Below are 25,005 nucleotides of genomic sequence, written 5' to 3' on the forward strand. Positions count from 1 at the left end.
CTTATACATAAATTCTCTTGTTGAAAAGATTCACACACCTCATAAAAATCATGAGCAATGAACTGCCAGCACTTTTTGATGAACTCATTTGTAAAGCCATCAGGGCCAGGTGACTTGTCATTTGGGAGTTCTGAGATTATGCGATCCACCTCCTCTCTGGTGAAGTTTGTCTCTAAATCTGATAAATCAATTACCGGTGGAAAAAGGTCCTCCAAGTCAAATATCATACCTTCAAACTCAGAGATGCCAAGTCTCTGTTTGAAAGATTTCCATATGATTTTGGCTTTGTGTTCATGCTGTGAGAGCAAAACATTGTTGTCATCTAGGAGAGTGGAAATTGTATTCTTTCTGTGTCTCACGGTGGCGTGAGCATGAAACAGCTTAGTGCCAGCATCACCTTCCCTCACCCATCGGACCTTAGCTCTTTGCTTCCAGTAAATTTTTTGCATTTGCAGGAGAGAGATTAGTTTGTCATATAGGATATTCCTGAAGTTCCATTCCTGGATGGTTAAATCCCTCAATAATTCAATGGTTTCAAGCAGATAGACCAGTGACTTAACCTACTGAATGAGCTTAGTCCGAGAAGATAGACTAGCTTTCCAAGCCTTTAGAACCCCCTTAAATGCTTGAACTTAGCAGTTAATCTTTTTACAGGATCAGAGATGTACGATGGTGTCATCCAGGCTTGCTGGGCAATGGTTTTGAATGTCTCAAACTGAAGCCAATAATTCTCAAATCTGAAAATCTTGGCAACTGGAATATCAGTATTGACTTCAATGATGCAGGGCCAATGATCAGAGGTCTCCATGATTAAAGATTTGGTCAAGGTGTTGGGGTAGCTCAGGGTCCAATTAGCTGAGGTGAAGAACAAATCTAGCCTTTCTAAAAGGGACTCTGCCTGCTTGTTTGTCCAGGTAAATTGCCTTCCTAGCAGAGGTATCTTCACCAGTCCCAGTTTGCTTATAGCTTCATTAAAGAGGAACATTTTCTGAATGTCTGCTCCCTCCTTATTTCTATTTCAGGTCTTCGAAGAAGGTTAAAATCCCCTACAATTAGCCAATCCACATCCTCAGGAGTCTGGATGTTTTTGAACCAGTTTATAAATTCTCTTTTCCCATGGAAAGTGCAGGGAGCATAAATTGTTGTGAGCAGCCAGGAAGCTTCATTAAGCTGAGAAGTGAAGTTGATTGAAATTACAAACTCATTTTGGAAGGCTAGCTCTCCTCTAAACAGTCAGCCCTGCCACACTACTAAAATCCCTCCAGATGCACCATTTGAGGGAAGAAAAAGGAATATATCAAAGTTTCCAGGACAAAAGTTTCTGATGAATTGCATATCAAAATCATGTCTTTTGGTTTCCTGTAAACAGATGATGTTGCACTGGCTTTCTATTACTTTATCTCTGATGGAATTCCATTTTTTCGGAGTTGGCACCTCTGATATTCCAACACAACAGTTTCCAAAGACGTTTAAGATTCATTAAAACCGTTAAAGGAAAATAAGAAGAGTGGGGACTAGCCACACTCTAGCATCAAATAAAACAAAGAGGCACATCCCCTCAAAATGGAGCACTGTCTGACTAAGGGAAACAAAAAGGCAGTTCTAATGGCAAAAGAGATGCCACCAGGGCACTACTAGGAAAGGAAAATTAAAAAATAACAGGAAGCATGCAAGCTTCAGAAAGCCAAAAACAAGGTTCCTCTATCATCTGGTTGGGATCTTCAAGCTTCATCCTTCTTCTTGCTGCTGCTGTCATTGCTCCTCTTCTTCTTTGGAGTCTTGTGAGCGTTCTTCTTCTTTTCAATTGTTCCTGCATCTTTCTTTTTCAGTAGAATATCATCTGTCAATTCTTCAGGGTCAATCTGACACAGCTCCTTTCCTAGGTTTCTGATCACAGAATTTGGGATGATTGGGGGTTTGCTAGAGCAACCAGTGCAGTTGAGCTTTCCACAAGGGCTTTGCTTGAAACCTTTATTTCTAGCCTTAAGTCTGTTGCTCCTTCTGACATCAGAGTCAACTAAGTATTCTTTGGACACAGACTTCTTGTACTTCTTTGTCTCCTTGGGCTGACTGACTGGAGACTCCTCATTGGTGTTATTGTCATCTCCCAAACAATCCTCTTCTTCTGCAGCAATGGGTTGCCAATTAGAGAGCTTAAGGCAGGTCTCACTGCCCTTACTATGAATTTTTTTGGGACCTCAAGCAAAGTGGCCGACCCATTGGGATTGAGAAGAGTAGCACAATTGGATATGACAAAGTCTTTGGCCCAAGCAAAGTGAGAGGGGTCCCTTAGCAAAGAGCAAAAGAAAGCAGCCCATTCTTTCGGGATTGCAACAGTTACAGAGCTCTCCTTTTTTTATCCAAATTTCTCCCAAGGCATCACACTTGGCCTGTTGAAGGGAGGCAGCAAATGGACTGAATTTTCTTCCACTATTCTAACCATACCCACTTGCAGATCATTGGCTTCCTCTGGCTGGCCTAGCAAATGTGGCTCAGCCCAGCAAGCTCAGCGCCATTCGTTAGGGCATCTTCAGGGATTTCATGGTGCATGAAGGCTTCTAGATTCTCTAGATTAAGGGGTAGCTGCAGAGGGGGATCAACAAGCTATGGTTGATCCTGAGGTGGCTGGGGTGAAGCCTGCTGAGCTATTTCCATTTCCACCTCGTTATCAACGTGCTCCCAGTCTAACTCATTAATTTGATCCAACACTGCCGCCTGAGGAGGCAACATAAGCACTTCCTGAGGGTCTTCAGTTTCTGGGATTTCGTTCAGGTCTTGCACTATCCCAAGCTGCTGGGGAATGACCACCTCTTGCTACACCTGCTGACCAATAGCTGGCAATACTTCAATCCAAAAGTCCCAATTGTTTACCTGATTCTGCATTTGCTGCCCTTGCTGAACATTTGGAGGAGCCTGTAGGCCATGTGGTCCCTGCATCTAAGCCTGTTGATTCTGAAAGGGTCCTGGCCCGTGCTGTCCCAAGCCAAAAAAATCAAAAGGAGCTTGTCCAAAATTCTAAACGTTCACCGGGATGGGATCTTCATCCTGTAGTCCAGCACCTAAGAGCTCCTGCTGCAACACTTCCACCTAGATAGTCCATGAGTCACTGTCCATAACTTCAGTGTTAGTAAAGACAACAAAGTGAGGAATGGACTCAAGATCCACCACTCTAGCCTTGTTCAGCAAACGTGTTTTGTTGTCAGAATCTTTATGCCAGGACAACATCTTCCCAAAGGGCCCTACAACAATATCAATGTACTCTTCCTCACAGTAATCCAAAGGTAGCCCCAAAAGCATCAACCAAACTTCTCTGTTAAACTGCACTCTTTTCCAATTACGGCCCTGATTGTGCCGAACAAAAGAAATGGACACAATGTCGAACTGATGAGGGCTATTAAGCACTAATGTATCTCTATCAGGAACTCTAGCAAACTGAACAAGTGCCTGACACAGGTGACTACGCTGAATGGATCGAGTCTCAACCCTAGCCACATCCGCAAAAAATCATCTAGAACCTCACTGACCGCTTGGAAGTTCAGGACATTACCGGGCAATGTCTGGATGGTTGCAATCGCCCAGTCTTCATGCCTCGGGGTCGGCCTTGAACTTGCCACCGCTCTGACCATGAACTTGCGGTTCTCCACATTCTACAGAAGCATTCCTTCTGGGATGAACGGCCCCGGATCAGCGCGTTGGTACGCCATTTGGGAGGGGCTAGAGCTAATTTGGTGCTGAGCTTGGGGCTGAGCCTGTGAAAACAATGGCGGGTGATTGGGGTATTCTTGAGTTACTGTGCTTCGTGGCTTAGGGCCTCTTTGGCACGGCTTAGGCCGGCTTCGGCTTCATCTATTTTACGTAAATCGAGGCACTGTAGCGTGAAGCCGTTTTGTAAGCTGGGGTTGAAATGAACTAGAAGTCGGGAAAAGCCAGTTTTTCTGGCTTCACCGGTGAAGCCGTTTAGGATGAGCCGTGCCAAAGGGCTTTAAAAAGCTCGGCTCTGTTGGAAGATGAAAGGGCGAGTGAAAGGTTAAGCTCCCTGAAGAAGAATATAATTGGTGGAATATTAGATATATTGCATTGGGCCTCATGAGCTGATTATATAGGGTATACATGACTAACATCTCACGTGGGTACACAATGTGGTACTATTCCTATGTACTCTAACATCCCCCGCAGTCACAGCGGGAGCGCTACAAACGGTGAGACTGGAGAAGAAGCTGACAAAGCTAACATTCTCCGCAGTCATAACAGTTGATGCGTCGCGTATGCTGTGGCTGGAGAAGAAGCCGATGACTCCTCATGCAACGCGGTAGCCCTTTGTGCCGATGTCGAGGTAGCCGAGCGTGAGAGCGCAATAGCCGTGGTCGAAGAAGCCGTGCTGAAGATAGCCGAGGTCGACGTAGTTGTGGTCGGGTTGCCATGTCGATGGAGCTGCAGGCGCGCGAGGGGCGCCATGATGATGACGGAGACGCGTCGATGCAGTCATTGTGGAAGGGGGCGATGCCGAAGTCAACGCAGTCAAGGCCGTCGTAGACGTAGAAGAAAGACGACGACGCAGTCGATACAGACGGGGTAGGAATGGGAGGGTCGATGCCGAAGTCGATGCAGTCAAGCCACCTGTGCGCCGAGGCGTGGGCTGTGTTTGCCAGTCCCAGCAACGCATCGGAAACGAAAAGCACGCGTCGGTGTTGCCAATACTGGACGTACAAGGTAGAGGGCCCCAACCACGGTGATGCTGTCGACGTGGTTGTGCTGGACGAAGTAGAAGCAGTGCGAGAGCAGACGCATCGACGAGCAGGGCTCAGCGACGATGCGAGGGGTGAGACCGGCGAGCATGGCTCAGCGACGGCGCGGGTAGCGGCAGCTTGATGACGAAGACCCAATCAGCAGGACGAAGACCTTGTGCAGACGGATGGCGCCGCAAAGAGTGCGTAGTACAGTCGTCGATGCACAGGGGACGGCGATGTAGATGCAACGGCGAAGCGGACACACGGGCGGCGGTGCTACGGCCCGACGAGGCGACAGGCAGCAAGCCAGCAGCCCTGTTGCTCGGAGAAGATACGCATAGTACTCGGCGATGGGCGACTCAATCCCGATCAGTGATCGGGCAAACCAAAAAGATACAGCAGCAACAGATCGGGTGTACCCCGGCAACAGTGCACCTTAGCGCGGCTCGTCCCGGCTCGCGGCACGAGCTGCCGGAGTCGGACGGGGCGGGGCGCACGGCGGGTCGCAGGTCGCACGAGGTCGAAAGCGCCGACGCGGATCGACATGGTGGAGATGGGTAGATCCGCCCAACAGCAGCGACACGCTAGATCTGGCTGCCTCCATGGCAGCGCAGGGTCGGGGCGTGTGGCCGGGCCCGGCCGCCACCACGGCGGCACGGGACGGGGTGAGATCCATCTGCCTCCATGCGACGAAGATCTGGAAGGTGTTGACGACGACAGCCAGCGACGAGTCCGGGGACGAGGCAGCGGCGGCCCGACGATGACGTAGGGGAGAGCCCGATCTGCTGCGCGACGACGACAATGGCAGCCGGATCAATAGGATCGGGCGCCTAAACAGGGGCGCAGCCCCGGCGGAGATCGACCTCTCCCCGAGGGCGCGCGGTGCGAAAGCGGCGGCGGCTAGGGTTAGGATCTAAACCTAGGCGAATGATACCATGAAGGAGAATATAATTGGTGGAATATTAAATATATTACATTGGGCCTCATGGGCTGATTATATAGGATATACAGGACTAACACCTCACGTGGGTACACAATGTGGTACTATTTCTATGTACTCTAACACTCCCTGTTATCAGACTTAGACCTATTCTTTGGAAAGTGGGGTCGGTGCTTAGAGGGTCCACTGGTCATGGGCTTATCAGGTAAAACCATGGGGCCGTTTGGTGCACTCTCGTAGAAGCAGGCAGGTGTAAATGAGATGCGGCCCAATCCGAGAAAGAGGAGAAAACCGGTGGGTTGCTCGGGCCAGGCCCTGAAGCGGCATTGAACTGGGTGGGTTGCTCGAGGTTAGCTTTTCCTTTATTTGCACCAGTAACTATGGAAGAGTTGTTGCGTTCCTGCTGGTTAACTGGGCAATGGACTTGGACATGTCCCCAACGCAGACAGTTGAGGCACTTGATGGGAGCTCTGCAATTTTCTCTAACATGCGTATTGGCCAGACAACAGGAGCAAATCCTGGGCTGTGTCATCAGTGGGGGATACTCTGCCTTCTGCCTTGACCTTTGTCCAAAATTCAAATCAGGCAAATGTGAAAAACGGCCCTACTTGTCAGTCTTCTTCCCTCTAGGAACAGAGCCAAGGATCGAACTTGAAGACTGATGAGCACCAAAGAACTGGGAATTAGCCCTGGAATCAGGAGGCTTTGGAAATTCAATTCGTTTGAATGCAGAAATCCTTCCGAAGTGAGACGGACCCTGTGGAAACTGCAAACATTTGAAAGCTGGATTTCGGACAGGCACTGCATTTGCACCCGTGAGCAGAGTTTTGTTGATATCAACACTTTTCAGAAAAAGAGCAATCTCTTGATTTTTGAGCTGGTTGCCATGCTGAATCTTCCTCTGAGAGATACTGTCTCCATTCAGACTGCCAATTCGGTCCACCATTGTTCCAAAGGTGGAAGAAAAGCTTGTAAAGGTTGCATTCAAAAGAACGGAACTTGTAAATGAAGTGCCCAACCAGGTTAGAGGAGACCAAAAAACGAAAAACACGGTCAGCAAGAGAGACGACATTGAACTCAGGAGCAAACCCTCCAATGGTAGCTTGAAGAAGCAAGCTCACCGAAACCGGACAAAGCTTGAACTTGCAACGACCAAACGACAACACAAGAAAAAACCTTGAAAAAGTAAAGCCAGCAGAGGAAACAGGGAGCTTAAGAGCTCGCCAAAGATCAAGTTGAGTAGTCAAACCGGGTCTAAAGTCGAGGCCTGGGAGCTCCATGGGTGGCCTGATTCTTATCAACCAGCTAGGGAGCTGAAGCTTCTGAGATGGGCGGTGAATGGCATCCCCAAGGGCTTCATCTCAAGGAGTCAAGACGAACATCCGCAAGAAGGGAGAGGATGGCGCGATCCAGAGGGTCGACGGCGGGGGCTGTGGTGGCTGCCGGGGCCGGCGTGGCCACTGGCGGAGGGGGGTGGAGCTCAGAGGAGCTCAGAGGAACCAGCTTCACTATCTTTTAGCCTAACATAGATGATTTCTGCTTACTTGGATTTTAGGAGGGAGATCAGAGCACGCAATTGCCAGAGAAAGGAAAGAACGTTGCGCTAGATTGACATGGCGTTTGCGATCGAGGTGTAGCACAGCCACCTAATATTGCTCCAATCTACTCTTTGTAAAATTTGTCGTTAGTACTAGAGTTTGAATATATCTAGTGACTTGGTTATATATTTGAAATGGTAAGCCCACATTGGAACACGGGAATCTCTAAAAACGATTCGTGCACCAAACCAGGGCTTCCCATTGGGCCACGTCGTCTGTTTCTCTCTCAACCGTCAGATCTCAAACGTCAGGCACCTCAACGTGGCTCGTACTAAAGCCCAGTCCAAAACCTTTCTGAAGTCTCGGGGAAGTCTCGGCCACCGCCGCTGCCGAACCGCGCGGGCGCAACCGGCGGCGCCCGTGGTCACGCGGGCACGAGCCGCCTCCGCTGGAGCCGAGGCACGGCGCGGGTGCGCCTGGTCCTGGGACAGGCTCCAACATCGCCGCATCACCTACCGTTTCTTTTCTCCTTATTCTACAGCTTCCAACAATCAGACATGAGTATCTTTCTTACAATACCTGCAGAACTTATCCATGTCTCTGGACTTCAAACGGCCTTTACCGTTCTTGCTTTTGTCTCGATTATTATTGTTGTCGTAGGTTTTCTACTCGGGCCTGCCTCTAACCTGCAACACTTCGCCCTTGGAGGACGTCAGGCTGAACCATACCTTTCATCTTCTACCTCGACTGGAGGGCCTCATATACTTCCGTAAGGATTAGTTCATCATAGCTTAATAGTATGGTATCTCGAAAATTTACAAACGAACTAGGCAGTGAGCATAACAGTAGAAGAGCTAAATCTTCATCATCATATTTTACTTCCATCGAGACTAGGCCGGCAACCATCTCCTTAAAGATCGATAAGTGGTTTGTCACCGAACCACCTTCTTGCAGCTTGTGCGTGAACAACTTCATTTTCACGTGTATCTTACTGGTTAGATCCTTGGACATGCAGATCGATTCCAGCTTGAGCCAAAGTTCTGCGGCAGTTTTCTCCTGCAGCACTTCTTGCAAATATATTATTATGTAGATAAAGTTGAATCAGAGACAGAGCCTTACGATCCTTCCGCTTCTCTTCAGCGGTCCATGACTTCTGCCCTTTGCCTCCGAAACCATCCAGCGCCTCATCAAGATTGTGCCAGAAATCGCCTGCATCTTAACTTGCCACAGCGCAAATCTCGTCTTGTAATCCAGCAGCGGTAGATCAAACTTCATCGATGCTATCGCGAAACCCTAATGTGAAACCAAGCTCTGGTACCACTTGTTATAAACGATAGGCAATATAAACGACGAAGAACAGTAGATCAAACATAGGGGACACGAGATTTTAACGTGGAAAACCCTCCCAAGGAAGAAGGGAAAAAACCATGGGCACCGGCCAGCAAATCTTCACTATATCGGGTGAGGTTACAAACTTTGGAGATTTACAACTTTTCTTATCCCAAGACGACGGCTTACAAAAATTTAAATCACAACTCAACAATACCTACCTTTTGAGAAAGATTATGTTCACTCCCTCTGCTCAGGCGTACTATATTAGTTTTTGTAATGTCAAGGTTGTAAGCAGTATGATCTGTTAAGAATTTCTCACCGCCCACAATGTCGCCATAGTTCTTCAGTTAAGGAACTAAACTTTAGCTGCTAAATTACTTTCCTAGTTGCTGAAGATTACCAAACTCCAATGATACTTGTTTGTGTATCTAAGCACTTACTGTCTTTGTATAGCAAGTATACACTTTATCAACAGAGAAAAAGAGCACTCAATTTTTCCAACCACGGCGTTCGCCATGTATCTGCAATAAATAAATACTTATCCTACTACACTTGTTAAAACGACTCGAATGGGAAAAAAAAGGCCCATCAACACTGCAAGCAGCTCTCACACTGGCCATAAGCGGCAAGGCCACGAGTATTTCTAGTTATATAACTATGCTGTTTCAGGACTGATCTCTGCCGACATATACAAAGTGCATAAATACTGAATTACTGATGGCCATTATATTACGCTGAGCATGCAGTTGGTCGCCAATTTTCAAATGGCGCCCGTTGACGGCAGAAACATCACCAACTGGTCACCGGCTCACGCTCACCCAGACAAGGTTGCACATGAAACGGAAGTTTCTGCAGGGACGTTGCGCAGCCTTGGGGGCAAAGAAAGGTACCAGTCAAGTCGCCGTGTCAGGTTCAGATCAGCTCTGTATTTTTCTCTGTTTGCATGTGTGGGACGATGGTCGATGGAGCACCACCACACCACAGCACAGCCAAGTTGCCTGATGGATGGATCCATTCAAACCTTATCACTGTGTTCGAACAGCCTAGAGCCACAGAACAGGAGCAAGTGTGCTGTGCATGTGTCTCTTTCTCTGCGGGCTGATGATGCGTCTCCATGGACCATGATGACCAGCTACTTACACAATATACGCACCACATGCACAGGGAAGAATAAACATATAAACTGCACATGTATATATGCAGTATATGAATGGAGCATGCATGCAGTTGCAGGGGTTCAATGTTTCGGTGAATTTTTGCTGATCATCGTCTGTTTTCGATAGGAAGGCTCACGGGTGCGATCTGGTTGGGGACTTGTGGGTTCTGGAAACGTTTTATCACCTGAATGTCTGAATCGCGTAGCAGAAGATGGCGGAGAGTTGGAGATAGAGTACTGCTAGCTAGGGGAAGGGAACGATTCCTGCCAAGAAAACCAAAGGGAAATCACGTGGACGAAGAAAGCAGAGGCAACACGTGAGCTAGGTAGCTGTCGGCTGTGAATGATCTGATCTCCAAGCCCCCACCTGCTGCGTCCAAACCGATCATTTCCCATATGCCATCGCCATGCAGTAGTGTTTTCAGGAGCTAGCCTTTCCAACGGCACGGCCCGGCCGGGGGAACTCACAGCATTTCCCATCAAGAATAGTACTCCGTGTACGTTTGGTTTGTCCAGTAGTACTAGACTCAAGTCTTGGGCTAACCAAGTCGTCTCTGGCGTACAAAATAAACGATTTTCCATGATTTTGGCTTCCTACTTTATTACTATACTAATGATACAGATGGACTGGTCCTTTACAGTGGCTGAGCAAGTCAAGACACACGAGCTGTAATTCTTTTACTGGTATTAATTGGTAGCTGAACACAGGTCACTGTTAGTTGATCCCCACCTGTAGGCCCAACGGCCTATTGGGCCCTTGCCTCTGCGCCCTTATCGGGGGCGTCCAACCCTAATACGTTGGTAGGCCCCTGTCGCACAGCACATATAAAGATAGGTGGGGATCACGGCTCGAGTCAAAAGGTTGGTCTGAGCTGCCGTGATCCACCGATAGAAACCCTAATCCGATCTACAGTGTACTGCCAGCGACGGGATGCCCCACTACACCACCGTCGCCACCGGACATCCACGGCATCGCCACCACGACGCCTACAACGCCACAGTACCGGCGTCTACGCCGGAGCTGCCACGACACCGGTGGCCATGTACCAAAAGGGTGACCCATACGAAGGTACACCAACTGTTTTCCCCATCTAGTAGAGACTCTACCCCGAATCTATGGTCTAGAGGTCCACTGTGATTCTAACAATGGTACCAGAGCCAAGGACGGTATCGGGTAGAGCATAGAAAAGAAAGAACATGGGTTAAATCCATTTCGGATTGAAACTCTAACCCTAACCGGGTAAAAGAAACTGAAAAGAGACCGGGGGTGGCGGACGTCACTGGAAACCCGGTCACCACCGTCACCGCGCGAGGAAAAGTGCTGCACCGCCGTCCTCGTAGGCGCACGGCAAGCAAAGAACAGAAAAGAACTAATCCAGTACGGATCTGAGAACATAGAAGGTTCCCCAACCCTAACCCTAACTGGGTGAAGAGGAAGGGCCCTCGGCTCACGAAGCCGAACCCTAACCCACGAAAAACCATGAGGAAGAAGAACAGACCGTGGGAAAGAACAACAATGAACCCGATTTGGATAAACTAACCCATCCTCATCCCAATCAGAATCAAAACCGTGAAAAGAAATCAAAAGAAAAGGTTCAACCGAACCCTAACCCTAACTTGCTGAAGAAGGGGGAAGGGAACCGATTCGGATGAACTCCGAAAAGAAAAGAAATCAAAGAAAAGAAAGAAAATCCAAAGAAAGAAGAAGAATAGGGGTTGGAACCCGAACCCTAATCCTAGATCCCGATTCGGATGAACTCCGAAAAGAAAAGAAAGAAGATCTAAAGAGAAGAAAGGCAAGAGGGGAAGGGGCCTATCTCAAAGATCTTGAATCAAAACCGAGACAAAATCGAATCGGTTCAAAAGAACCCTAACCCTAACTCACGACGAGGAAGGGGAAAAGAGTGATTCGGTACAAATAGAAAAGAAAAGAATCAAATGAATGAGTTGAAACGAATAGAACAAACCCTAATTCCCCACACCAGTTCGGAAAAGAGAAGAACAACTCAAATCCGAAGGGGAAGAAGAAAAGGAACCCTAGATCTAAACCCTAATTCCCCACACCAGTTCGAAAAAGAGAAGAAGATCCAAATCGGAGAAGGGGAAAAGGGGATCGGACCTACCTCGCCGTGCGTCGGGATGGCCCTTCGCCGGCACGGGAGAAGAATGGCCGAGCCGGGGTAGCGTTTCACCGAGCTCAGCCAAGGGGGCGCCGCGGCCAGGCAGCTCGACGGCAGCGCACTCACCCGTTGGGGAGCACGCGCGCTAGCGAGGGGGCCGGCGATGGCGCCATGGCTGCCTCGCTCCACCGCTTTCGCTCGCTCTCGGTGTCTCGCTGTGGCTGCGCTGAGAGGAGAGGAGAGCGGCGAAAGAGAAAGCGAAGAGAGAGAAGCAGGCGGAAGCGAATGGGGCTAGGGTTTCTAGTCGACGCTGGCGAGTGGGTTTTTGACCCCGCGAAGCCTGCGGGCGACCGTCGGATGTGATCCGACGGTGGAGCGCGACCGGGCCAGTGATGAGGCCCAGGCAGGCTCGCGCGGCCGAGCGACTTTGTCGGCCCTGGCCTAGGTTGCGGTCTGGGTGCGGCCAGCGTCGCGCAAGGGAGCTGGGCCGGGCTGTTTTGCTGGCCGGGTCGAAAGAACAGTGACAATTCTCATTTTTCTTTTTTCCAGTAAATGTTTATTTCCTGGAAATTGATTAATGGCTTAAAGAAAATAGAAAAAGTAAATTTTCCCTGTGGGTAAAATTGAAGAAATTGAGTATACATTTTCCACTGCTAAAGAAATGGTTTATTCTCCAGTTAATTTGTACCAATGTGATATTTAATTGGAGAAAAAGAGAGTTTTTCCGCTGCTAAAGAAATTGTTTATTCTCCAATTATTTTGAACCAATGTGATATTTAATTGGAGAAAAAGAAATTTTGACATGATTATGATGTTGTTATTTTCTGACCAACGTTGTTAATAACAATATCGTAATTTTAATAATTTATGCATTAATTCTTTTTCTGCCCAACGGTGATGTAGAATTAGTGTATAAGAACAGTTGTGAATTTTAATGATTTTATACATTAATTCTATTTCTGTCCAATGGTGATGTAGAATTAGTGTATACGAACAGTTGTATGTTTTAATTTTGACCAACGTTGGAATTAAGGCATGCAAATGGTGTCATTTTTATGTTAAGAAAAGGTTTGACCTGGTTTTCATCTTGTCTAAGGTGAACTGGGTAGTCATCTCACCATGTTCCACTGAGTCTGTGGCACCGGTGAGGGAGACAAACGAAGCTGATGCCGTTTGGACAACTAAAGAGAGGGATTTTAAATCTCAAAAGATGTTATATGCCCTTGAGCATAGGAAGTGTGTCACTGCTAACAAGAAATATTTGGCTGTGATAAAGAACACGATTGAGCCTGCAATTGTGGGCTCAATCCCAGAGTGTGACATGGTCACCGAGTACCTCGATAGAATAAAGAGTCAGTTCACTGGCTCTTCAAAGACATATGCTACCCAGCTGATAAAGTAGCTAGTGACAGAGTGTTACTCTGGAAATTGTGGTATAAGAGAGCTCGTGATGCGTCGTCGAAATTATGGCACTATCGTTTAGGCCATATTTCGAGGGGGAGAATAAAAGACTAGTTAAGAATAATATTCTTCCTCCATTAGAGCTCTCAGATTTAGAATAATGCAGAGAATGCATAAAAGAAAAGTATGTAAAGAAAGTTAAGAAAGATGTCAAACGAAGCGCATGAATTCTATAGATTATTGATACAGATATATGTGGTCCGTTTTCTGTAAAGAGTATGGATGGTTATGATTCATTCATAACATTCACAGATGATTACTCCAGTTATGGCTATATTTATCCAATGAAAGAAAGAACAGAAGCATTGGATAAATGTAGATATTTAAAGGCAAAAGTTGAAATTCAACGCAATTTAAAGATTAAGATAGTCAGGTCTGACCGTGGGGGAGTACTACGGTCGGCGTACCCTAAAAGAATGGCATAGTAGCCTAGTATTCTACACCGGGCGAATCTCAGCAGAATAGAGTAGCTAAAAGAATCAATCGTACCCTGATGGATATGGTGGACAGTATGATAAGTTACTCCACCTTACAGTTGAGCCTGTGAGTGGAGGCGTTAAAAACCGACATTCATATTCTCAATAGAGTACAAAGTAAGTCGGTGCCCAAAACACCGTATGAGTTATGGACAGGAAGAGTACCCTCACTAAACACTTAAGTATGTGGGGGAGCCCTGCTAAGGCTAAAGTATTTAACCCAAACATTGGGAAGTTAGATCCCAAAACAATAAGTTGCCATTTGTTTGACTATCCAGAAAAGTCAAAAGTTTTTCGTTTTCTACTGTCCAGAGAGACATACAAAGTTTGTGGAAACGAGACACGCTGTCTTCCTAGAGGATGAATTGATGAGGGGGAGCATGGTAGCTCGAGAAATTGACCTTGAAGTGAAGTGGGTGTATGCGCCCACTCCAATAATTCATGAGCCATTTTTCTCACCACCTGCTATCGCTGCACCGACAGTGCTAGATACTATGGTGCCAGCACCTGTTGTTATCCCACCTGTGGCAACAATAAATAACGATGAGGAACCTGTTCTTTAGGATCCTATAGAACCTATTGCCACACATGAGGGGGAGCAACATCAGCCTCAAACAGAAGATGTGCCAAATATAAAGGTCCCTAGAAGGTCTCAAAGAGTTAGAAAATTAGCTATTCCTGCTGATTATGAAGTGTACAACACTAAGGAATTTCAAATGGAGGATGATCCCACCTTGTTTGAAGAAGCCATGAGTAGTGATCATTCATCAAAGTGGCTTAAGGCCATGGAAGATGAAATGAAATCAATGAATGTCAATAAAGTTTGGGATTTGGATGTAATTCCTAAAGGAGCCAAAACAGTAGACTGTAAATGGATCTACAAAATAAAACTTGACTCTCAAGGGAATACAGAGAGATATAAAGCGTGACTTGTGGCAAAAGGCTTTATGCAAAGAGAAGAGATTGATTACAATGAGACATTTTCTCCAGTCTCATGTAAAGTTTTCTTCAGAATCATAATGGTATTAATGGCACATTACGATTTAGAATTACATAAGATGGATGTAAAGACGACATCTCTCAACGAAAACTTGGAGGAAAATGTTTATGTGGCACAATCGAAAGGTTTTGTCATGGAAGGAAAAGAACGAATGGGATGCCGCCTAAAAAAATTCATTTATGGATTAAAACAAGCTTCAAGACAGTGGTACTTGAAGTTTGATCAGATAATAAAGAATTTTGGGTTTTAAAGAGAATGTAGAGGACAATTGTGTCTATGCAAAGTTTAAGAATGTGAAGTTTATCTTCCTTGTCCTGTATGTGGATGATATCTTACTTGCTAGTAGTGATGTCAGTCTACTACAGGAGACAAAGAAGTTTTGTCCTCAAAACTTGGTATGAAAGATCTTGGTGAAGTCTCGTTCGTTCTAGGGATCGAGATTCACCGAGATAGAAAAAAGAGGTATTAGGACTGTCATAAAAGGCATACATAGAAAGAATCTTAAAGAAATTCAGTATGCACAAATGTAGTCCCTCACCTGCTCCTATAGTCAAGGGCGACAGATATGGGGATTTTCAATGCTCCAGGAACCAATATGAGCTCAATCAAATAAAAGTGGTTCCATATGCTTCAGCTGACGGAAGCTTACAATATGCTCAAGTATGTACGCGTCCTGACTTGGCATTTGTTACCGGATTACTTGGCAGATTCCAGAGCAATTCTGGAACAGAACAATGAAATTAGTAAAGAAAGTCTTGCATTATTTGCAAGGAATGAAAGGCCTCATAATGACATATAGAAGATCTGATTCACTCCACATAGTGGGAAATTCATATTCTGATTATGTGAGAGATGTGGAAAATCTACGACGGGATAATATTCACTCTCGAAAAGGGGAGCTATTTCATGGAAAAGCTCAAATGCAAACCGTCACTACATCGTTCATAATGTATGACAGTTTGTAGCGTGATATGAGGCAACAGGGCAGGTGAACTGACTAAAGAAGTTCATACCCGGTTTGAAGGTGGTTGATGATATCTATAGACCATTTAAGTTATATTGCGATTATAATCTGGCAGTACAGTATGCTCACAACATAAGTCAAGTGGTGCTGCCAAACACATTGACATAGAGTATTATATTGTGATAGATAAAGCCCGGGATCAAGTCATAAGTCTTGAGCATATAAGTACAGAAAAGATGCTCGCGGACCCGCTTACAAAAGGCTTACCACCCAACGTGTTCAGAGAACATGGTGTTTAGAGAACATGTAGCTAGCATGGGTTTAAGGGAAAGCCTAAAATTCCTGGACAAAAGAAGGTCCAAAGATAAGTATCTATTTCAGAACAGAGTAGTGTGTTGTAGCTGTTAAATCTATCGGCAATGGACCGTGACGATGAGACATGCTCTATGCGCTAATCTGTAATGGAATGAACAAAAGTAAATGATATGAAATTGAAAGATGGAATGAGATCAAGGGGGAGAATGTTAGTTGTCCACCAGTAGGCCCAACGGCCTATTGGGCTCTTGCCTCTGCGTCCTAATCGGGGGCGTCCAACCCTAATAGGTTGGTGGGCCTCTGTCGCACAACACATATAAAGATAGGTGGGGATCACGGCTCGAGTCAAGAGGTTGGTCTGAGTTGCCGTGATCCACCGATAGAAATCCTAATCCGATCTACAGTGTGCTGCCAGCGACGGGATGCCCCACTACACCACCGTCGCCACTGGACATCCACGGCATCGCCACCACGACGCCTACAACGCCGCAGTACCGGCGTCTACGCCGGAGCTGCCACGACACCGGTGGCCATGTACCAAAAGGGTGACCCATACGAAGGTACACCAACGGTTTTTCTCCATCTAGTAGAGACTCTACCCCGAATCTATGGTCTAGAGGTCCACTGTGATTCTAACAGTCACAAGTCGATCACAAACAGCTGTGGCATTATTCATGATACTGATACTCGTACGCTTCCTAGACTAAAAGAGTAGTAACAGTAAGATATATACATATTGATCTTCACTGAACCTAGACTTGTAGTACTATATATCAGACAGTATATGCCAATGCCATCTGCGGTGTCAAGTGTCATGCCGCGGCGTGCCCACCAGCTGTCTTTACTGATGAAATGAAACACCCCAGCATGTGACTGACTGAACCATGAGGAAAATATGGAGAATATCACCTCCTTTTATACTCTGGCAATCATAACTACTCCTAGGTGAGATGTGCTCATCCATCCACGACACAGGAATCTGAATGTGGCGCACGCATGCTTCCTTCGTGCTAATCATGCAGACGCACTGATCTATCGGCCGGTGACCACCACCATCATCATCGTACTACCCCAAACATATGAACACTGTGGGGGACGAATCCATTCATTATTACACTTCACCTACCTACAACATCTGTCAAGAGAGCAAAAAGAAAGACAGAAAAGAAAGCGACTCTGAAGACTGAAGCTGTTCATAAAGCAGGCAGCATTCCGATCTGTCACCGAGCTCTGCGTCCTTCTTCCATAGTACTCGAATCTAATGCTTCCTGGCTCGTGGCGCTCATCTCCACTGCAACAGGGCACAGGGATCGGTGGTGGTTCGAGTTTGCTGTTGACTGCGCTTGGCCCTCGTATTCAGGGTGAAGAATGTGCTCGAAGTACGCATGGGGCCAAAATCCTGCAATTCCACGGGCAAGACATCAACCAACTAGTCTTAGTAGTTAGGCCTTGTTTAGATTGTAAATTTTTGCAATCTGGACACTGTAGCACGTTTTGTTTGTATTTGATAAACTTTGTTCGATCATGGACTAACTAGGCTCAAAAGATTCGTCTTGTGATTTACAACCAAACTGTGCAATTAGTTATTTTTTTTACCTACATTTAATGCTCCATACATGCGTCCAAAAATTGATGCGATGAAAAAAGAGTGAAAAAACTTGGAATTTTGAGGCAATCTAAACAAGGCCTTAGTACTCTTGTGCTGGCATAAATAAAGAGAAGAAAAACGAATCCTGGAAATGGACATCATAGATGGACTTTGACTCTTTGAGTGAGACAGACGCAGAGCATACTTCGGCCCATTATGGCATAAGGCCTGCTCCAAGAAACTGTGGGCCTTTTTGTTAAAGAAAATAACTGGGCCTATTTCAGCCCAGACCTAATTAAGCTCAGATAAACAAAAAAAAAAAAACGTTTGCTTTTTTTTTCCCTTGCACATTTCTTCTCTTTTACTTTTTAGACAAACTATCTAGTCGATCCTTACTTTTATATATGGACTAAATCTTAGTAGATGTATAATTATTAAAAGTTTGTGTTTAGTACTATAACTAAATAAATTATTTTTTCTATGTTATGTTTCTTTCTTTATTTTCTAATTTGAAGCATGCATTGTTGAACAACTGATGGCAGCGTGACCCAGCGGCACATGTGCATAAGGTGTAACTCATCATTAGATCATAGTGACAGCATAACCTAGAGTGCACAGGTTACACATGTGATAGGGAAATTGCACTTGCTTAATTATGAATTATAATCGAAATGGCATCGAATCATTTGTATACAAGCCCTTGGTCCACTGATGGTGCATAAATGCACGTAATGAGTAATCGAAGAGGTTGTCACAGCAAATGGTACATGTAGGGGTGGACCTAGTGTGGGAACTGTGGGGGCTCAAGCCCCCCTAGCCGCCAGAGCTCCATGGATTTAATAGAGAGAGAGAAGAGAGGGGAAGAGAGAAGAAAAAGGAGATAAATAAGAAGAGGAGGGGCAGGAGGAAGAAGAAGGAAAGACAGCCCCCCTAAGATCCATTATTCCTACGTTCGTCCCTTGAGACATGCATGTTTACATGTAGACTTTTCATATTAAAGTTGCATTCATTAATGTAAAACTTCCTAATGTCATTTTAATACATACTTTGTAATATATGTTCAGTTGTGATAGATTATCAATTATCTATGTTTTTCTTTCAACCATTTCGGTATAGCTCTCCCTCAACTCCCCCCCTCCCCCCTCTAGCACCTTCATGGCTTCATGTGTCTTCAGTATGTATTTACTTGAAATGTTAGCTTAAATTTCTGATGAATGTTGTTGCATCTTGTCTTATGGATCAAAATTTCAAACTTTGAACTTATTAGATGCTAAGTTTTTTTATTTGCATGTTAAGATGAAACTATTGGTTTACTATAGTTTTTTTTTACTTAAAACTATCCTTTGAAGTTCATTAAAAATAAGGACTATTTGTTCTAGATTGTACTCCATGGCATCCAAGATTGACGGCAGTGCTTCAATGTAAGTCAGCTCTAGGAGATGCCAATAGTGCTAATTTCCTCTATCAAAGAATTATATGTGTGGTTGTACTTTTATAAGAAAATAGAATACTTACAATTATACTATCAATATACATATGCCATAATGTTTTAGTGTATAAATTTTAAGTGAACTCACCTGCATAAATTGTCATGGATATTCATATAATATTAGATGAATAGTTAGTGCGTTAGCATATGAGTTGTGAAATGCATATTTCTCATAATTACTAAAACATAGTAACTAGCAAGGTGACACGCTCAATCATTTCTAGTACATTATTTGATTTTTATGCAACTCAACTTGCACTCTTATCACCTATTCTACTAACATGTCCTATAATTTTTTATTCAAATTAATTTGGACTCTTCTTATCCATTTTTACTCCGTTGTCCTACTCTATGTCAATGGCTTCATTACCTTTTGATGTCAACAAAAGTAGTTATTCAATCATTATCAATATTCGGCCTATATCTCTCATTATTGTCTTGGTTAATACCATGAGCTCAAATTACATATGGAACCAAGATCGATACAAACAAAATATTCATATCCTCTTATACAATTTACTTTGACATCCTGTTTTTGCATATTAATGGCTCCATCAACGCCCGTTTTCGTCGCTGGATATCAAAGTTCTACCATTAGCTCTATGAATTATGCCTTACTAAATTGCCACGCGACCGGGTCTTTGTATTTTGAATTTTTTTTCTATTCTTAGTTTTCATACTTGAAATAGAAACTATTTTTAATAGTGGCATGTGTTGGTAACAGACAAATAGATATAAGGGGCCGTTTGGATCCCTTCATTTTGGAGGAATTAAAATCTACTTAATGGATTAGGCTATTTGGCTTGAAATTTGACATTCCATAATTTTTCCAAGCTCACAAATAAAGCCTATCTCAAATTCATAGGGTGAGAGATGGAAATGGATTCTCTAGATCACTATGCTATAATTCTACTCTCCAACTTATAGCACATTCTTTAACTCATTTTCTACAATAGAAATGCAACATATAAGTATATCCCTTGTATGTCTAATAATAAATATACAAATATATTCCATATACAACTATATTAGCTTAATTAATTTATGTCTAAATTATAATTATTAGAATGAATTCAATTCCAAGGATCCAACAGGCCCTAAGGGTATTTCTGGGTTCATTGTTGCGTAATGGCATAGGTAATTTATCAGCATGTAGAGTGGTACTTTTAATTCCATTTTATAATAACATGGTAATTTCTAGGCCTTGGGAATTATCATGGAGCCTTCTTTTATTGGCCATATACTAGGATAATAGAAATATATAATTATAGCCCATGCATTCTTTTATACCTAATTTACATATTTATTTAAACTTTTTCCATAATAACATATGTTGGAAATTTAGATGTAGATTTTGCCAATAACTTCAAGGATTTATCTCTTTTGTTGCGTCTTGTGTTGTATTCAAGCCTCCAACTAGTAATAATAAGTAAGAATGACATCAAAAAAGTAATAATAAGGTTACTAGTGACCGATGTACCCGTTGACAATAACTTGTTAAAAAAAAAACTATACGGAAGCAGGTAGCATCTTTTATATTAATTATATATAATCATAATGATAACTAATAATTAATTAAGAAGAAAATAGACATCTAAATTCGTCTTGATGAGAAGTTGAATCTAAATGGTCTATAGATACATTTAGGTGGTGTTTGGTTGCCCCTCCTAAATTTTAGTCGTTGTCCCATCGAATGTTTAGACACATGTATGGAGTATTAAATATAGACTAATTACGAAACTAATTGCATAGTTTGCGAATAATTTGAGAGACGAATCTTTTAAGCCTAATTAGTCCATGATTTGACAATGTGGTGCTACAGTAAACATATGCTAATGACGGATTAATTAGGCTTAAAAATTTCGTCTTGTGAAGTACTGACGGATTATGTAATTTGTTTTTTTTATTAGTATACAAACACCTTATGCAATATCCTCCCAACACACCTCCTAAATTTTAGTCGCTGGATCAAATACCACCTTACTACACTCTCGATCAACTGAATTAGTTCAGCTTCCTATGCATGCGTATGTTTCCAACTGAGTTAACTCAGCTTCCCACGCTTGCGTATGTAAGTATGTTTATAGAGGTAAGTAAATAAGTACGGGTGTTACGTTACGTGTTATGTAATGTGTACGTGAGCGCTGTACTATGCTCGAAATAAAACAATGCAGGCTGGATTGTCGTTCGTGTAGCAACTGCACATGCACAGGATGCCGCGTACCTTGTTCACCAGATGGCGGTGGGAAAAACTGCAGGTAGCAGAAGGACGCCACCACCAACCCTGCAGAGGCAAGCAACACCAACGAGCGCGTGAGCATGATGAGATCTCTGTTCAGAAGAGCACTCCGTAGTTGGCAGCAGATGGACGACACAGACAGTTAGGTGAGGCGGTTGAAGCTCGAAACAGGGAAGTGCAAGTGCGTACCAAGAATCCCACCGGCAAACACGTCCTGCCAGTGGTGCCAGTAATCGTCCACCCGCGACACCGCCACCATCGCCGCCAGCAGCAGCGGCAGGACGACGACGCAGAGCTTGGCCACGTGGCCGCGCCGGTCGAACGCCTTCACCTTGCCTGCCAGGTACCACGACAGGAAGCCTAGCCCAGCGAAGGACCCTGGAATGGAGTAATGGAGGTCGGACGTGAAGGAAAGGTATGCTCAGTATCAGTCAGCAGACTGTCGAATGTCTGGGTTTCAGAGCTGCAGCCTGCAGGGGTGGTCTGGTCACTTACATGAAGAATGGCCACTTGGGAAGCTCTTGTGCCCTTCTTTGATCACACTCGCGACGCCGTCGCATAGGACTCCTCTTGTGATGTTGTCGTACTTCTGAAATGGAGCGAGCGAATCACTCATGCATTTTCAGCGCATGATGTGGTGATAATCAAGAGCAAACCAGAACAGAAGAACTCACCGGCACTCCGTCAGGGAAGCAGCGCCAGAAGAAGTTGGGGCGCGGCCGGCCAACGCCGTCCTTGATCGCGTCGGTCAGCACGCCGGTGATGAGCACGGAGAACAGAAGGCCTGCTCAGCCACCCCACGTGAACCGAACTCACAAGTCAGAAGAGTCTGAAGAAGAACAGCTGAAAAAACTGATGATGGCGCCAGGGCCAAGGCCCAAGAGCTTGCCTAGAATGGCGTGGTGCATGTCGTACACGTTCCTCCTCTTCAGGTACACCCCGACGAAGACGATGATCGGGCCGATCACCGCGTATATCTGCGCGATTCAATTCCAAAGCAGCTATCTTTTACTAATCCAGCGACGAGTAATTCTGTTCTGTCGCGGCTGTCGCAGGGAAGGCTGTATATATATACCGGCACGGCCCAGACGGGCACGGTGTTGCTCTTCAACGGATACCGGAGGTCGGTGAGCATGTCCTCGCCGACGAAGCGGTGGAACGGCTCGATGAGGTTGAGCCCGACTTCGGCGGCGACGAGGAGGAGCAGCACGGCCCAGTCGAACCGGTGCAGCCTCGCGACCTTGCCCCCGTGCGTCTTCAGGTACGGGTGCGGAGGCCCCAGGCGGATGGCTGGCGGCGGCATCGGCGGCGGCATCTCCTCCGGCTGGTCTGGCTCTGCCATGGCAATCCAAGAACGAGATGGTGAACGATCGCGTCAGGAAGACAGGAGGACAGTTGCAGAAATTAAGGCCAAGGCTGGCTGGTACTCGCACATGGCAGCTGCAACGGCCGGTTAGGAGAGGGAGCTGCAGCTTGTTGGTGCGGCAGGTTGCAACCACCGTGATCCGGACATCTCAAGCTGAGCGGAGAGAGACGACACGGATGGAATTGAACACGAAGTACTCACAGTCACAGAGGAGAGGCGTTGCGTGTTGCGTCCTGCAGCTGCAGAGGTCAACGGCCTCGGCGCCCACGACGAGACGACCTCCTCCGATGTCCGATCCGATCCTCCTGCCCTGCACGACAGCAGAGGCGAACAGATCAGCTGTACAGACTATAGACTGATTGCACGATGGCAGTACATATAATGCGAGATTTGCAGGGTTTTTTTTTTATTTGGATGAAATTGGTGGCCAACCAGGGCAGTTGAAATCGGGCAGGGGCTTTCTGAGGCGGATTTGCAGGGAGAAGGCTGAGTGCTGACTTGGGATGGTAGTTGGTTGCTTCAGGCTTAGCTCGCCGAGCTTGTTCGTCAGGATAAGCAATAGCCAATACCTACATCTGTGGCGTGTAGCTTGGAATCATCAAGCAAGAAGAAGATATCCAAGATGGCGCGTCTCTGTTCGACATAACTGATGGTTGGGCCCCCTGACTCTTCGAGGCTAAGCATATGAAGACAATTGGATCGTGCTACTGCATTGACGATTTTTTTTTAATTTTAACACTTTTTAAAAACTAATTTTAAATCTAATACTGTCTGTTTTTTTTAAACTAACACTTTTGGCCACGTTCATTACCATGACGCGGCCAAAAGTCTGTGCCACGCCATGTATGGTGGCGCGGCAGGGGGCTGGCGTGGCGACGACCGGAAAGGCTGACCGTTGACGTGGCAGGGCCTGCCGCGCCACCCATCTTGGCGCGGCAGTGCCGCGCCACGGCGCATGGCGTGGCGGTACTTGGACCGTTTAATCGAAACTTTCCGCGCCGACCGTGGGAGTTACTCTAGGTATTGCTTGACGTAAAACCAATAGTGGATTTGTTTGTCTTTTGTTGAATCTTTTTCACGGCCGAATATTTTTTTGGCTTTTTGGCCCTATATTGTAGGATCGGCAGCGACGCGATCATGGACCCCGGCGTCGAGATATCCCGGGACTGCCGCTTTCCGAACTAGTTGCTATTTAATCTCGCCGGCAATGCTGCCGCGACGCATTGAAACGAATATGAAGCAAATAAATAAAGTCCGTGCGCAAGTTGATAAGCTGCCACATAACATTTTCATTGGTTTGACATAAGTCTCAAATTTGTTACAAGAATGTTTACGTATAAATAAAGCACTCGCACCTGTCAAATTTGTCAAGATGGGTGGCGCGGCAGGCCCTGCCACGTCAACCGTCAGCCTTTCCGGTCGTCGCCACGTCAGCCCGCTGCCGCGCCACTATGCATGGCGCGGCATATGCTTTTGGCCACGCCATGGCAATAGCCGCGGCCAAAAGTGTTAGTTTAAAAAAAACAAACAGTGTTAGATTTAAAATTAATTTTCAAAAAATGTTAAAATTAAAAAAAATCGCATTGACCGACTCCACGGTCAGCTACTCAGATAGAAGACAAAACAGCGTTCAGAGAATCTTAAAAGTACGGCACGGGTTTCATAAGCTGATGCCGTCTCATGTGCGGGACTGGAACTGGATCGGCAACAGTGATCTGATTGCAAAGTGATCTGAGGGCAATGAGCGTTGGTGATCCTCTCTACTCCGAGGAGCGCGCGATTAGTTGCGTGTTTATATAGCACCAAGTCCCTGCTAATGGGGTTATTACATCGGTGGTTACAAAGTATTGCCCAGCAAAGATAGGTCTCAACAAAAGAACCTATCACTCTCCCTATTCCTATGCTGGTACAAGAAGATTTACATCAATTCAGTTACAACTCCAAGAGGCATACAACTCTATCTTTAATCGCCTCCTTAGGCAGAACTCAGAACTCAGAACTCATAACTAGATCCAGACAAAAAAAAAACACATAGCTCGTTAGCTCGCTCGGATTTTTCTAATGAGCCAAGCCGCTTGTTAAGTTAACGAGCTAGCTCACAGACTAAACAAGCCAAATACTTTGATGTTATGAGTTGTGATGTATGCATGATATTGAAGTCTGAAACTCATGTATGCTATGCATATTATTTCATCAAAAAATATTATATATTTATTTTTGCTTTATGTTTGTATAGAACAAGTTAGCAATTGCTAATTTATGCATTCGATGTAGTTGTTAATGAGCTAGCTCAC

General features: G+C 45.3%; 1 protein-coding gene across 3 annotated transcripts; it reads right to left on the bottom strand.

The window, feature by feature from the left end:
- Positions 1 to 16,767: 16,767 nt before the first annotated feature.
- On the bottom strand, positions 16,768 to 23,343 carry LOC136512197 (lipid phosphate phosphatase 2-like). Of its 3 annotated transcripts, none has more exons than XM_066506180.1 (9): positions 23,144 to 23,343; positions 22,779 to 23,021; positions 22,421 to 22,680; positions 22,235 to 22,322; positions 22,020 to 22,129; positions 21,841 to 21,934; positions 21,535 to 21,723; positions 21,331 to 21,390; positions 16,771 to 17,428 (listed from the first exon to the last, which is right to left on the bottom strand). In XM_066506180.1, the coding sequence occupies exons 3-9, from the start codon at positions 22,658 to 22,660 to the stop codon at positions 17,250 to 17,252; spliced, it is 960 nt and encodes a 319-aa protein (XP_066362277.1). In that variant the 5' UTR covers positions 22,661 to 22,680; positions 22,779 to 23,021; positions 23,144 to 23,343; the 3' UTR covers positions 16,771 to 17,249. The 3 variants fall into 3 exon arrangements, with proteins under 3 accessions (XP_066362275.1, XP_066362277.1, XP_066362276.1); XM_066506179.1 differs by having other exon boundaries at positions 16,773 to 17,428; positions 22,913 to 23,021; XM_066506178.1 differs by lacking the exons at positions 22,779 to 23,021; positions 23,144 to 23,343 and having other exon boundaries at positions 16,768 to 17,428; positions 22,421 to 22,687.
- Positions 23,344 to 25,005: the final 1,662 nt, after the last annotated feature.

This window comes from Miscanthus floridulus, chromosome 16 (assembly GCF_019320115.1).
Source record: "Miscanthus floridulus cultivar M001 chromosome 16, ASM1932011v1, whole genome shotgun sequence".
Lineage (NCBI taxonomy): Eukaryota > Viridiplantae > Streptophyta > Magnoliopsida > Poales > Poaceae > Miscanthus > Miscanthus floridulus.

Coding starts and splice junctions, on each gene's coding strand:
- LOC136512197 (XM_066506178.1), bottom strand. CDS start 22,687: ATGGCAGAGCCAGACCAGCCGGAGGAGATGCCGCCGCCGATGCCGCCG. Junction 21,935..22,019: donor GCTTCCCTGACGGAGTGCCG/GTGAGTTCTTCT, acceptor GCTCCATTTCAG/AAGTACGACAACATCACAAG. Junction 21,724..21,840: donor CCCAAGTGGCCATTCTTCAT/GTAAGTGACCAG, acceptor ACTCCATTCCAG/GGTCCTTCGCTGGGCTAGGC.